Source organism: Oncorhynchus gorbuscha, linkage group LG02, assembly GCF_021184085.1.
Source record: "Oncorhynchus gorbuscha isolate QuinsamMale2020 ecotype Even-year linkage group LG02, OgorEven_v1.0, whole genome shotgun sequence".
Taxonomy (NCBI): domain Eukaryota; kingdom Metazoa; phylum Chordata; class Actinopteri; order Salmoniformes; family Salmonidae; genus Oncorhynchus; species Oncorhynchus gorbuscha.
In genome coordinates, this window is record NC_060174.1 from 75,075,964 (window position 1) to 75,088,447 (window position 12,484).

Genomic DNA, 12,484 nt, shown 5'->3' on the forward strand with positions numbered 1-12,484 from the left:
TGCGTGCAGTGTTTATGGCCCTCCGGTTTTCCAACCCGGAAATGGCATGCGCTAGGAATTGACAGCACTCCCGAAGATGGCGGGGGTGTTTGAGGTGGAGGTTGATGGTGTAGAACACGATCATGGACTTGGACACCACGATGAACCAAATCAGGTTAGGGTGTTACCGTTGTAGAATCAGGAAAAAAACGAATTGCGTGAATTGTAAAGTGCGCACGTTGCTGCCAATATGGAATAGACTTGCCTCTTCCACCGGCGAGTAAGCGTCATGCGGTGTTAGTTTTATCTAACATCTCAGTTGTCTTCCCATTTTAGCCAGACAGGTAGGCTATCATTGAGTGCATTAGGAAACCAAGTATATATCCAATCATAGTGCAGTCAGCTAAGACAAATGTACAAGGACCATCATCACGCCCTGGGTGGGTATAATTTATGGAACGTTCCAACAGGAATCTGTTCCATAAACTAAGTAAATAACAAGGTTGCCAACAAACAACACATACAAAGTTGTTTCGCGGCAGAATATGATACCGGGTAGGAGTGGGCTATTACATTAAGGCTTTCACTCATCACGTTTATTCGGAAAAATGTCTGTCCTCACTCTGGTAGCCAATGAACAAACATTAAGAATAAGCTACTTGGTGAGTTGATGCTTATTCGTTAGCTAGATGAATTTATCATGCTCCTTTGTATGCGTTGTTTGTTGGCAACCTTATACTTTACGAAGTATTCGGAACATATTCCTGTTGTAACGTAACACATTATACCCACCATCAGGCCCTTGCCTTGTACTGTACGTGGTAGTTAACGCTAGCTAGCTAGGTAGCCACAGATAGTTAAATGGATAATTCTGGTTTACCTGCCCCAAATTCGCTGCTTTTACTTGACAACCCATTTTTGTCATATTACGACAGCAATTGAGTCAATGATGTAGCAACGTTAGGGTTGTCACGAAACCAGTGTCGCGATAGCATATTTTCCATGACGCATAAAGGAATACACAAAGCAGACCAAACTCTTTGGTCCTTTAAAATAACAATTCTGTATGTCAAATATTGTGTGTTATAGTTTGGAAAAGAAACATGTGATTCTGGGTGACACACAAGGCTGCTTGTTTCCAACATTAGGACTGCTTTCCTCAGGAAATGTAGTAGTTTGTTTCATGGCCAAGATACCACTGAGTATTGCATACTAGTATCGTGACAACCCTATTTTAGATGGCATGTCATACAATGTGGCAGACTGAGTCACAGGTCATATCCTGGCAGCTCGATCTCTCTAATCAATGCTTTGTACCAAAGGCCAATTTCTTTCACAATTTAGCACTAATGGACAGAAACTGTGCATGTTCTCTTTGTTGGACAGCAGTGTTCATTTCTTTTAGTGTTCACGTCTGTCCACTATCAACAGCCTCCCAATTCAGATAATCACTGATCAGATCACAGACAGTTTTGTTAACATGGCCATTTTTTTAATGCATGCAATCATTGTATTTAGTAGATTAATTGTGACAGTTTATTTACAAGGTTCTAAATGAATGTATGTTCATGTATGTAGAACATTACTAATGGAGTTAGAAGCCTTTGGAACTGTTGTGATTGTCTGGCTTGTTCTGACTTCAGGTCGACCTATCCCATCTGTCACCGGAGGAGAAGTTGAGGTCAGTCTCAAAACACAATTATTTATTCTGGCTGCAAATTAGATTTGTGTCACACTTTAAATCACAAAAGTCAAGTGAAGTTAAACATGATAAACTAAGGGCTCTAAAGTATATCAACAATGTTTCCTTCCAATGAAAACTGGTAATGTGTTACGAATATGTCGTTTTATAAGAATCTATCCAGATACCCAGGCCTGAGCAGTAGGTTGATTGTTGTGTGTGTGTCTATACTGTAGGTTGGAGCATGCCAGGATGCATGTGAAACACAAGGGCCATGAGGCCATGCACGCTGAGATGGTGCTTATCCTCATTGTCACCCTGGTCATCGCCCAGCTGGTCCTTGTGCAATGGAAACAGAGGCACCCCAAGTCCTACAATGTAAAATAATCTCACTCTCTCTCACACACATACACACTGCACAGTCATGCTCACGCAGACACAAACACATGCTCTCTTATGGGCAGAAAGAGGGAATAGACAGCATGCCTGCAGGCAAATCATACAAATCTCACTTCACATACTGTATAGACAAACTGTCCACATACTAGTTCCTTCCACTGTACACAGTCTGGTTCTCAGTGTTATTCAGTCTCAAATTTACCCAAGTGTGTCTGTACTTTAAAATGTGTGTTCTTTTTTATTTTTGTAGCTGGTGACTCTGTTCCAGATGTGGGTGGTTCCTCTGTACTTCACCACCAAGCTTCACTGGTGGAGGTTTCTGGTCACGTGGTTCATCTTCTCTGTGGTCACTGCATACGTTACCTACCGGGCCACACGCAAGCACCTGGAGTGCACCACGCCCAGGTAAGGCCCCATACACAAGCCCAGGTAGTGTCTACACACATCCATATAACACCTCATATATGAGGCGGCAGAGCCTAGTGGTTTGGAGTGTTGGGCCAGTAATCAAAAGGTAGCTGATTCAAAACCCTGAGCCGACAAGGTGAAAATGGTGTCCATGTGCCGTTAAGCAAGGCACTTAACCCTAATTGGTCCAGGGTTGCCGTCCAATAATGGCTGATACTTTGCTCTGACCCACTCTTCGAGGGTGTGTCAGGGGGAGTGGGATATGCAAAAAAAACACATTTGCACTTGTACACGTGTGAAATGGGAGAAATGTAAGCACCCACCTAATTATTTTATACCGAATGCCTAGGTGATGCATGATAGAATAGTCATGGTAAGAGGGCCACCAATCCAAAGCCCCAAATCTAACCTGCCATGCAGCCAGTGCTGCTCTAGGCAAAATACTGATCTATGTTTCTTCACATTACCTCTGCCAGTTAGCTGAAATATGTCTGAATGTTCCCTTGTATTTCTGTGGACAGGCTGGTCTACAAATGGTTCCTCCTCCTCTACAAGATCAGCTATGGCACAGGGATAGTGGGCTACACTGTTGTCATGTTTACACTGTTTGGCATCAACTTGATATTTAGGTATGTTCTGGTTATTTCTAGGCACAATTGTGTATTTATGGACAATACCAGTGGTTTACAAGGATCGTGCTTGTGTAGTTAGTAACTTTCTCTCAAAAACCTTCAAATAAGTTTAGATTTTCAGAGGAGGTGCCAGAGCTTCTTTGAGAAGTAGTAACATGTCGATCATGCTAATAGTATTGATGATGCTTTTGGTTGACTTTGTTTCCAGAATAAAGCCAGAGGACGCAATGGATTTTGGCGTGTCCTTACTGTTCTATGGTCTGTACTATGGCGTCCTGGGTAGGGACTTTGCCGAAATGTGTGCAGACTTCATGGCATCGACAGTGGGGGTGAGTACACAAGTTCTCGTTTTTTTGTTTTGTTGTCAAGGCTGTGTATCTGGCCAGCCACGTTATATTGTGTCCCTGACTTCTCTAGTTCTACAGTGCGTCTGGAATGCCCACCAAGCACCTCTCAGACAGTATCTGCGCTGTGTGTGGCCAGCCCATACTGGTTGATGTCAGCGACGAGGGAATCATCGAGAACACATACAGACTATCCTGCAACCATGTGTATTCTTTTTCATCTAAGAAAAATGCTCTGGATAAATATGAACAAATTTTGACCTAATTTGAATAACACACAGGAGCATGATGTGGTAGAACTGATTTATCTGTTGCATAAAAGCCGTAACTGGCAGTCAGTCAGACGTGGAAAACAGGTGGTTTACGCACACGAACACCAAAGGGAAATGGACCAAACAAACGTGTGCATGAACTTTATCTCTGACATGTGACTGTTGTTCGCATGACTCAATAACACTACCATGAGCCCGTCTCACTTCCTGTTTCTGTAAATAATGTTGCCTTATGTCATCTCCTGTATTGGCTGCCTGTACTAGACTTCCATGAGGTGTAATGTCACATGTTTCATGGCATTTGTGTGAACTATGTTCACATTTGGAGGACATCAGATTTGAATAGCTTACTGGTGATGTTGCTGATATGTTTATTACAGTGTGCCACAGGGAAGTATGAATTAACTTTCCAGTATGCCCTTACGCTATGCCTACAGCATTTGACCCAATTTCACCTAATGTTTCATATTTGGCCTCATTTTGTAGTTATTCTAATGTTTTTAGGGTTGAATACATGATTTCTGTATTTTGAAAGTTATATATCTTAACTTGATTGCTGACAAGCAAAACATTTTGGGACTATGTCAACAATGGGCTACTGAAACAAATACCAAACTATCGTTTTTGGGTGGAATTTTCCCTTAACTCTCTCTGCCTCAGATTCCATGAATTCTGCATACGAGGATGGTGCATCGTGGGAAAGAAGCAGATATGCCCGTACTGCAAAGAGAAGGTGGACCTGAAAAGGATGTTCAGTAACCCGTATCCTTTACTCTTCTGCTCTCATATGACATGTTTGTGTGTTTTTAAAATTTTGTTTTCACTTTTATTTATATAGGTAAGTCAATTAAGAACAAATTCTTCTTTACAATGATGACCTGTCAGGGAGCGAGCACAGCACATATAACACACAGGTTAAGTAATATCCTACAAACAGTCAAAAATACACAATGCACAGCCAATAAAACATTCAGTAATAGGCAGCATTTAAGAGGCAGGGGGAAAATCGGCATGCAATTATCAGTTAAAATCTGTGTGCTTGTCTACTTAATATTCTCATCTCTTGTAGTGTGTCTTGGTGTGTTACTGTTTTGTGTCGTGTGTCTTTAAGATTCAGATGGTCTCACTCATTGTTTCACCCACTCTCTCTCTGTTTGTCAGCATGACTGGAATTCGCACAGTCCAAAGCACAAGATGGCAAATGTTGAGGCCGGGTTATTTTGCTTGGCTGTGATGGGAATAGGTTGTTTCCTGTAAATGCTTCAGAATTGGAGCATTTATACAGTGATGTTGTTCATGGGACTTTTGAGCCACATTGATATGTAAACACAAACTGGAACAGGATATTATAGGGAAGGGACCTCGGGTGAAGTCCTCTGAAAACAAGATTAGCCATTGTCGGATAGTTGTGGCTTTGTCTTCATGGATACCTTTCATAAAGTAGTTCCAGTTCCTATTTTGCTGCTGTAAAAACTCAACAGATGCAGCTGTCTGCCATTTCTGATTTAGGGGAAAGGGTTTCCTTTGCAACCACTCAATACATAAATCCTTTCTTGACCAACACCGCATACATACCGCATTTAATTTCACACAATTTCTACTAAATAACACCATAGAGCAGGGGTTCTAAAACTTTTTCAGCCTGGGACCCAAATGAGAAATTCTGTGTTTTCCTGTGTCCCAAGCTCATGAAAACATGCCCCTTTTTGGGGGCCCAAAGCGAGATTTGTGCCCCCTAGGGGTATCCGTGGTGATCAGGGCCCCTGGGCACATGCCTGGTTGGTATTCGGCCATGATTAGTACAAGTTTATTTAGTCTAGCCAGCTAACTTACCAATCTAAAAATTGTGAGTTACTGACATGGCAAGAGAGAAACTGCTGATGCACAACCAAATTTTGAAATTGCACCTTGTGTATTCAACTGTTCTAACTCTTAACAGTAAGTTGAGACCCTGACTGAGTCCCCCCCCAATTTATTTTAATTTTTATATATCAATAATTTTTTACTTTGACATGTCGCGGCCCACCATTTAACATGTCTGAGACTATACTTTTAGAAAGGCTGCCCTAGAGCAGAGTTGTTCATTGATGTTAAGAAATGGCTCTTTGTCATCCAGTGCATTCGGGAAGGATTCAGACCCTTTGACTTTTTCATTACCCTTTACTTAGTACTTTCTTGAAGCACCTTTTGGCAGCGATTACAGCCTCGAGTCTCCTTGGGTATGACACTATACGCTTGGCACACCTGTAATAGAGAAGTTTATCCTATTCTTCTCTGAAGATCCTCTCAAGCTCTGTCATGTTGGATGGGGAGCGTCGCTGCACAACTATTATCAGGTCTCTCCAGTGCTGTTCGATCGGTTTCAAGTCCAGGCTCTGGTTGGGCCATTCAAGGACATTCAGGGACATGTCCCGAAGCCACTCCTGCATTGTCTTGGCTGTGTGCTTAGGGTCTTTGTCCTGTTGGAAGGTGAAACTTCTCCTCAGTCTAAGAACCTGCTCCAGAGTGCTCAGGACTTCATCAAGGATCTCTGTACTTTGCTCTGTTCATCTTTCCCTTCATCCTTACTAGTCTCCCAGTCACTGCCACTGAAAAACATCCCCCCAGCATGATGCTGCCTCTACCATGCTTCACCGTAGGGATGGTGCCAGGTTTCCTCCAGATGTGACACTTGGCGTTCAGGCCAAAGAGTTCAATCTAGGTTTCATCAGACCAGAGAATCTTGTTTCTCATGTTCTGAGTCCTTTAGGTACCTTTTGGCAAACTCTAAGTGGGCTGTCGTTCCTTTTACTCAGGAGTGGCTTCTATCTGGCCACTCAACCATAAATGCCTGATTGCTGGAGTGCTGCAGAGATGGTTGTCCTTCTGAAAGGTTCTCCCATCTCCACAGAGGAACTCTAGAGCTATGTCAGAGTCTCCAGCAGGTTGTTAGTCACCTCCCTGACCAAGGCCCTTCTCCCCCGATTGCTCAGTTTGGCTGGGCGGCCAGCTTTAGGAAGAGTCTTAGTGGTTTCAAACTTCTTCCATTTAAGAATGATGGAGACCACTGTGTTCTTGGGGTCCTTTGATGCTGTAGACATGTTTTTGTACCCTTCTCCAGATCTGTGCCTCGACACAATCCTGTCTCGAAGCTGTACAGACAGTTCCTTTTGGGTTTTTCTCTGACATGCACTGTCAACTGTGGGACCCTATATAGACAGGTGTGTGCCTTTCCAAATCATGTACAATCAATTGAATTTACCACAGGTCGACTCCAATTAAGTTGTAGAAACATGTTTCAATTTCGAGTCTCATAGCTAAGGGTCTGAATACTTACGCATTTAAAAATGTGTTTTCACCGTGTCATTATGGGGTATTGTGTGTAGATTGATGAGGAGAAATGTATTTAATCCGTTTTAGAATAAGGCTGTAATTGAACAAAATGTGGAAAAAGGGAAGAGGTCTGAATACTTTCTGAATGCACTGTATGTATTGGGAAGATGTTATCCATTCCCCAATATCCAGCCTGATTCTAGTAGCGTCCTGAAGGATCTATAATAATCATATTGTCACAGGCTGGATGTGTTTTATTACAACTCTAAATGAATTGCTTAGTTAAGGTTTGGTTGGGTCAGATTGGTTGGAATCAGGGGTGGGGTAGTCACTTAATTATCTGCCTCCTTGACCCATCATCTGAAGCTGGGAGAGGCCACATGTCATGTACGGACAACTCCTGGACTGGCTCCGCTACCTTGTCGCTTGGCAACCAGTAATCATTGGACTTGTGCAAGGCATCAACTACATCCTGGGGCTGGAGTGACCTGGGAGAGTGGGGAAGGACACACAAGCCATATGGAGATGGTAGATGATGCACTGGCCTGACTAGCAGGCCTCACCATGGACTTATAAGAACATCTATTATAAACTGTGTCTGTACATGTACTATTTGTATATATGTATAGGCACATAGTATTTGTATTTAAGATGTTTTAGAATTTGACTAGTAACCTGGGTTTGGATATCCTTTTATTGTATTTTTGTTTTAGTCAATCAAAACGCTTTTAAACAAATGCAGTGTACATTTCATTGCTTAGTAAAATGGTCCTCAGTTTTTTGGAGATGCTTTTCAAAAGTAATTTGTCTTAACTTTTGGTTCTACGATAATGAGTGGCTGACACGGCCCAGATACGTGAGTGGAGCGTTGTAGAATGCCAGTCTTCGTTTTGTGTGTTAAATATGTACCTTTTGTTAGTGGAGGTCCTGGTTGAATGTGGCTGCTGGGGTGAGGGTTTCTAGTCTCTCAGGGCTCAAGACAGTGTGTCCTATCCTACTACAGACTTCATCTCTTTAAGAGGGGAACTACAATATGTCCCCCTCACGCCTCCCTCAGACAGCTGCTCGTGTCTGTGTTCAGCCCAGATGACTCTCAAGGAATAGGTACCGTAAAAGACTATGCAAAAAGGTGAATATAATTTGATCATTTTGGTTGTCTAACTTTTTTGTCATGTTTTTGTTCTTTTGATTGTCTGTTATTAAACGTGACACAGTCAAGATCAGGTGTAGACATGACTTAATTCAGACCAGATCCACTAGTATAGACCCTTCATGACCTGGGGGATTTTGTGTATCATTTCCAGAATATTATACTTCCTGTTCCGTTAAGATGCAGTATAGTTCTCGTCATATGAGGAAACATACCAGACTGATGCCAGTCATGCCACCCTGGACTAGGAGTGAGTGTGGCCATTGAAATATGACGTTCTTCTTTTAGACTGCTCTTGTGAAGAATACAGGTAAGCAGTGAAAGTATGTGTATTTCACCACAATATTTCACATTTCTTATATGATTCATATCCATGTGTTAAATGAGTCGCACTAAAGTCATATGGTAGAGGGTATATTACACTTGAGAATTGTGACCTGCATATATCAATAACTTTTGAGGTCAAAATGTCTAACTAATTTAATCTTGATTTGTGTCTGACATAAATATGCTAAATAACTTGATAGGGAATTTCCTTGTGTGTTCTTGGTCAGCGTGGGTGAGTTAAGAGGAAGTAACTGTGCATATATAGTAAGTAAATGAGATGGTGTTGTTACAACTAGCTTTGTTGACCAACTCGCACAGTAGTCGGACAGAAGCAAGTATGCAGTTGACGATTCTTCTCCTAGGTAAGAGATCCTCTAACATTCTCACACACACGTTCACTGATGTATGGGAATGTGGATGTTTCTGCTGCATATGTATTTACATTTCTGTGTGTATGTGCCTGTGTTACACAATGGCTGAGGGTGTGCTCCATCTCTTCTACAGCCTTCATGGGGTTTTTTGGGGTCCTGCGCTCAGAGGCCACTGCAGGTGTGTGTGTGTCTGTCTATCTTCCTGCATACAACATTTTTTTAATGTTTCAAAGTGTCTCTAACTTCAGTTGATATTGTCCAGATCCCACAGAGGTGCCGTCTCCCAGAATCCTCCAGCCCCATAGGTCCAAAATAAGAGCTGTTCCAGGTAAACAATTCTGCCATCTCAGTTTATTTGTATTTTTTTATTTTTCATGAGTGGCTTATCAATCATGGATACTCTTGAGTGTTTAAACTCAAAGATGACCTGGTCTTTACCTCCAGTGTTCCTGGTTGCTGGGTGTGCGGTCAGATAATTCTATTCTGGTGTTGGTTAGGTACCACCGTTTTTAACAAACAGGATGTGTTTGTCATACACAGGAGAGCAGTTGATTATTGAATGTAAAGCAGACCCAGGCCTTCCTGATGACTTTACCCATGTCTACTGGCTGGTCAACAGAACCTTCCCAGAGGTAGCCTTCACTGATGGCAGAGTATCAGAAACAGAGGAGTAAGTACTGGGGGTTGTCTTCACATACTTTATTGGAAGCTTTTGAAATCCACACTAAACCATGTCCCTTAATTTCTTCTCTTTTAATGATGCTGTTAATACTGTACTGCTGTTTGTATATTTGAACCACACATGTAGAGTAGGCAAACTCCACAGTGTGAGTTCTGTTGAGATGTTATACTGTGGCTGGAGAGTTGGCTAAGAATTGTAAATGTGGTGGTTTCAGATCAGCATCAGAGGACGGCAGGGTGATCCAGAGGAGTCTGGTGTTAAAGAACGTGACTGCAGAGGATTTTAAGTCCACTTTCACCTGTGTAATAAGTAGCCTAGCTGGGCTTGACAGAAGGACTGTCACACTGATGCCCAATCACAAGGCTAGTTTTCCCTCACTACCTCACGTCCTCTCCCTTCGTCCTTCACTCACTCCCAACTCAAAACACCAGGGGAAACCGAGAAAGGAATTTAAGAAGAAACCTAGAAAAAAGGATCAGGGGAAAAAAACAAAACCACGCTAGCAGGAAATGAGGTTAGATGGATTGTCTTAGTCCAGTACTGAACCCTTGTGTGGGTTAATGATACAGTTTAATTATTTTTTTTCAACCTGAGACTCATTGTTCTTGGCACATTTTCTATGAACAACATGTAAAATAACACTTTCATTGAGTGCACACTGCACCCCCCTACACATTTATATTACATATGTGGTGTTCGATTCACTGGACCCGAGAGTAATAAAAGTGCCTGTCTCCCTGCCTGTCTCCCACTCTTTACCCTTTGTAGTGTGTGAAACGACACAATGTCTTGTGGGAACCTCCACAATGTTATTTGAATATATTATTTTTTTAAATGCTGTATTTTCCCACACTACCCCAGCCAGGTGCAAGTTGGGGGAGGAACACAACAAATAATTAGCTTTATATGTGTGGCTCCTTACCACAATCAAACAGAAAATTGTGAAAGAAATTGTGAAGTTGAATAGTCTTGCCCAAGGAATGAGCCACCCAGCATGGCTGCTAGTGTGATAAGGATGCAACCAGGGCCAACACGAATGGCGGTTACTCATGTGCAGTGGCGACTCGTCATTCAGGGTAGGTTAGGCAGAGCCCCACCTGTTTTGAGCCACACATTTTAAGAAAAAAAAAGTTGTCAGTTTGCACACAATGTACAAAATATATAGAATTGAGTTAATAAAGCCGCTAACAAACAAGGTCTCTTTTTTAAAACGTTTTTTTTTTAGTAGGGCAGCTCCAAAATGCAGGAGTTTCAGGCTAGCTCAGTACTTTCTGTGTTGGTGGGGCAAGCCAGCAGAAAATATGGAGAGCGTTGTGCCGTGATTGGTCAGTGTTCTGTCACTCATGGGGACACTACACTACGTCACTGCCAAGTCTAAGGGTAGAGCTAGAAAATTCAAGCCGCTTGGGTGCTGCCATAGAGTTACGTTAGAAGTGAAGGCTCAAGGTCATTGGCCACAGATAAAATGACGTCAAATCACGTTATATCTTTGATTGGACTGATCATGTCAACATCGTACTTTCAAAATCTTAGCTAGCAGTCATCATAAATCAAGTTGACAATCTACTGGCAAATCCTTTCTAATCTGTCATATGAAGAGAAATAATGAAGAGAAATTATACATAAAACCTATCCGTGCTCATTGGCCATTGGACATAAACATTACAACAAGTTGGAAATTGCAAATTAGACAATGAGTGGTTTGGAAGGAATCAGTGGCTAACTGGAAGCATTGCAATGCAATCAATTGCCTGCTATTCAGTGGAGTGGCGGTGTGGGTCTCTTTTCCTTGTTTAAAATGATAAACATTCGACATTGGCCAGACTGTCAATTAAGCATTATTTGTACCACGCTCAAAACAACTTAACTCAGAACTGCAAAATCTGACTTTAGTGAGTTCAAGACAACTGGAAACTTGCGAAAAACAAGATACGACCAGGAAAATACGTTTTGAACTTTCATCCAACTCAGAATTGTAAATCCGGAACTCAGGCCTTTCTAGAGCACCGACCTAAAGATCATTGACGTCATCATGATTTTTCAGAGTTACCAGTTGTCTTGAAAGCACCATAAATCCAGAGAATGACAGACTTTGATGACCGAATTCGCCCACGAAGGACCGCCGCACCATCTTCCTGTTCAAGGGAGCACAGCACAACAAGGTGAATCCAAAAATGTATTGTATGCTGCTGCATAAATGATGTAATATGTATGGGAGATCTGTATACTGTAGCTAAGAAAGTAATACTAAGTGTATGTTGTGTATTAAGCTGTTAGTAGCCCATGTGCCTCACCCTAATCATTTGGTCTATTTTCACCTCTTAATTTCGCGTACTGTTCTGACTTGGTGGTTTACATGTAGCCTATAACCTGTTTTTGAGAAATGTAATCATTGAATATTGTTGAGGTTTCATTGTCTGCTTATATGCCCCCTTTATTTATCCTACGGTTCTGACTTGGTGTACAGGGAGAAAGAACACTAAGAACAGCCCATGTTCTGAATTCTGTCGCTGTACATTTCAAAAGTGCTAAACAAATAGTTCTATTGACTACGTCCGTCCTAGCTCAGTCATTAATACCAATCGAAATTACAGATGGCCTCTTATCCGCTTGTCGTCCTCTTATGCCATAGTTTGTACATCTCAATTGTCATGAGAAACCACATTTGTTTAAGCAAGTCAGCCATATCAGCTATGTTTTTTTTAAAGGCAGTAAATGAGGCTGAATTAACTGTTTCACTGCCAGACAAGTCTCCGCTGATAGCCAGGTGTAATAGTGGTAAGGTGTTGGGACAGCTTTATGTAGGCCCTAACAGTTTGTGGGCACCGTTTGTCACCGTTATAGTGCAATTAATGTATTATTTAGTGTTGTGGCTTTGCTGGCATGCATCCCACTTTTTTCTTGCCCCACCAAGATTTACATGCTAA

General features: G+C 41.9%; 1 protein-coding gene across 8 annotated transcripts; it reads left to right on the top strand.

Moving 5' to 3' along the window:
* The first annotated feature begins 20 nt into the window (after positions 1-20).
* On the top strand, positions 21-10,296 carry LOC124009702 (RING finger protein 121). Of its 8 annotated transcripts, none has more exons than XM_046321835.1 (14): positions 21-154; positions 1,623-1,660; positions 1,897-2,038; positions 2,310-2,464; positions 2,989-3,096; positions 3,308-3,428; positions 3,517-3,650; positions 4,376-4,477; positions 7,394-8,487; positions 8,801-8,866; positions 9,009-9,053; positions 9,138-9,203; positions 9,416-9,545; positions 9,772-10,296. In XM_046321835.1, the coding sequence occupies exons 1-9, from the start codon at positions 77-79 to the stop codon at positions 7,512-7,514; spliced, it is 999 nt and encodes a 332-aa protein (XP_046177791.1). In that variant the 5' UTR covers positions 21-76; the 3' UTR covers positions 7,515-8,487; positions 8,801-8,866; positions 9,009-9,053; positions 9,138-9,203; positions 9,416-9,545; positions 9,772-10,296. The 8 variants fall into 8 exon arrangements, with proteins under 8 accessions (XP_046177791.1, XP_046177799.1, XP_046177750.1 ...); XM_046321843.1 differs by having other exon boundaries at positions 7,394-8,156; positions 8,358-8,487; positions 8,801-9,053; XM_046321794.1 differs by having other exon boundaries at positions 7,394-8,866.
* The last annotated feature ends 2,188 nt before the right edge of the window (positions 10,297-12,484 follow it).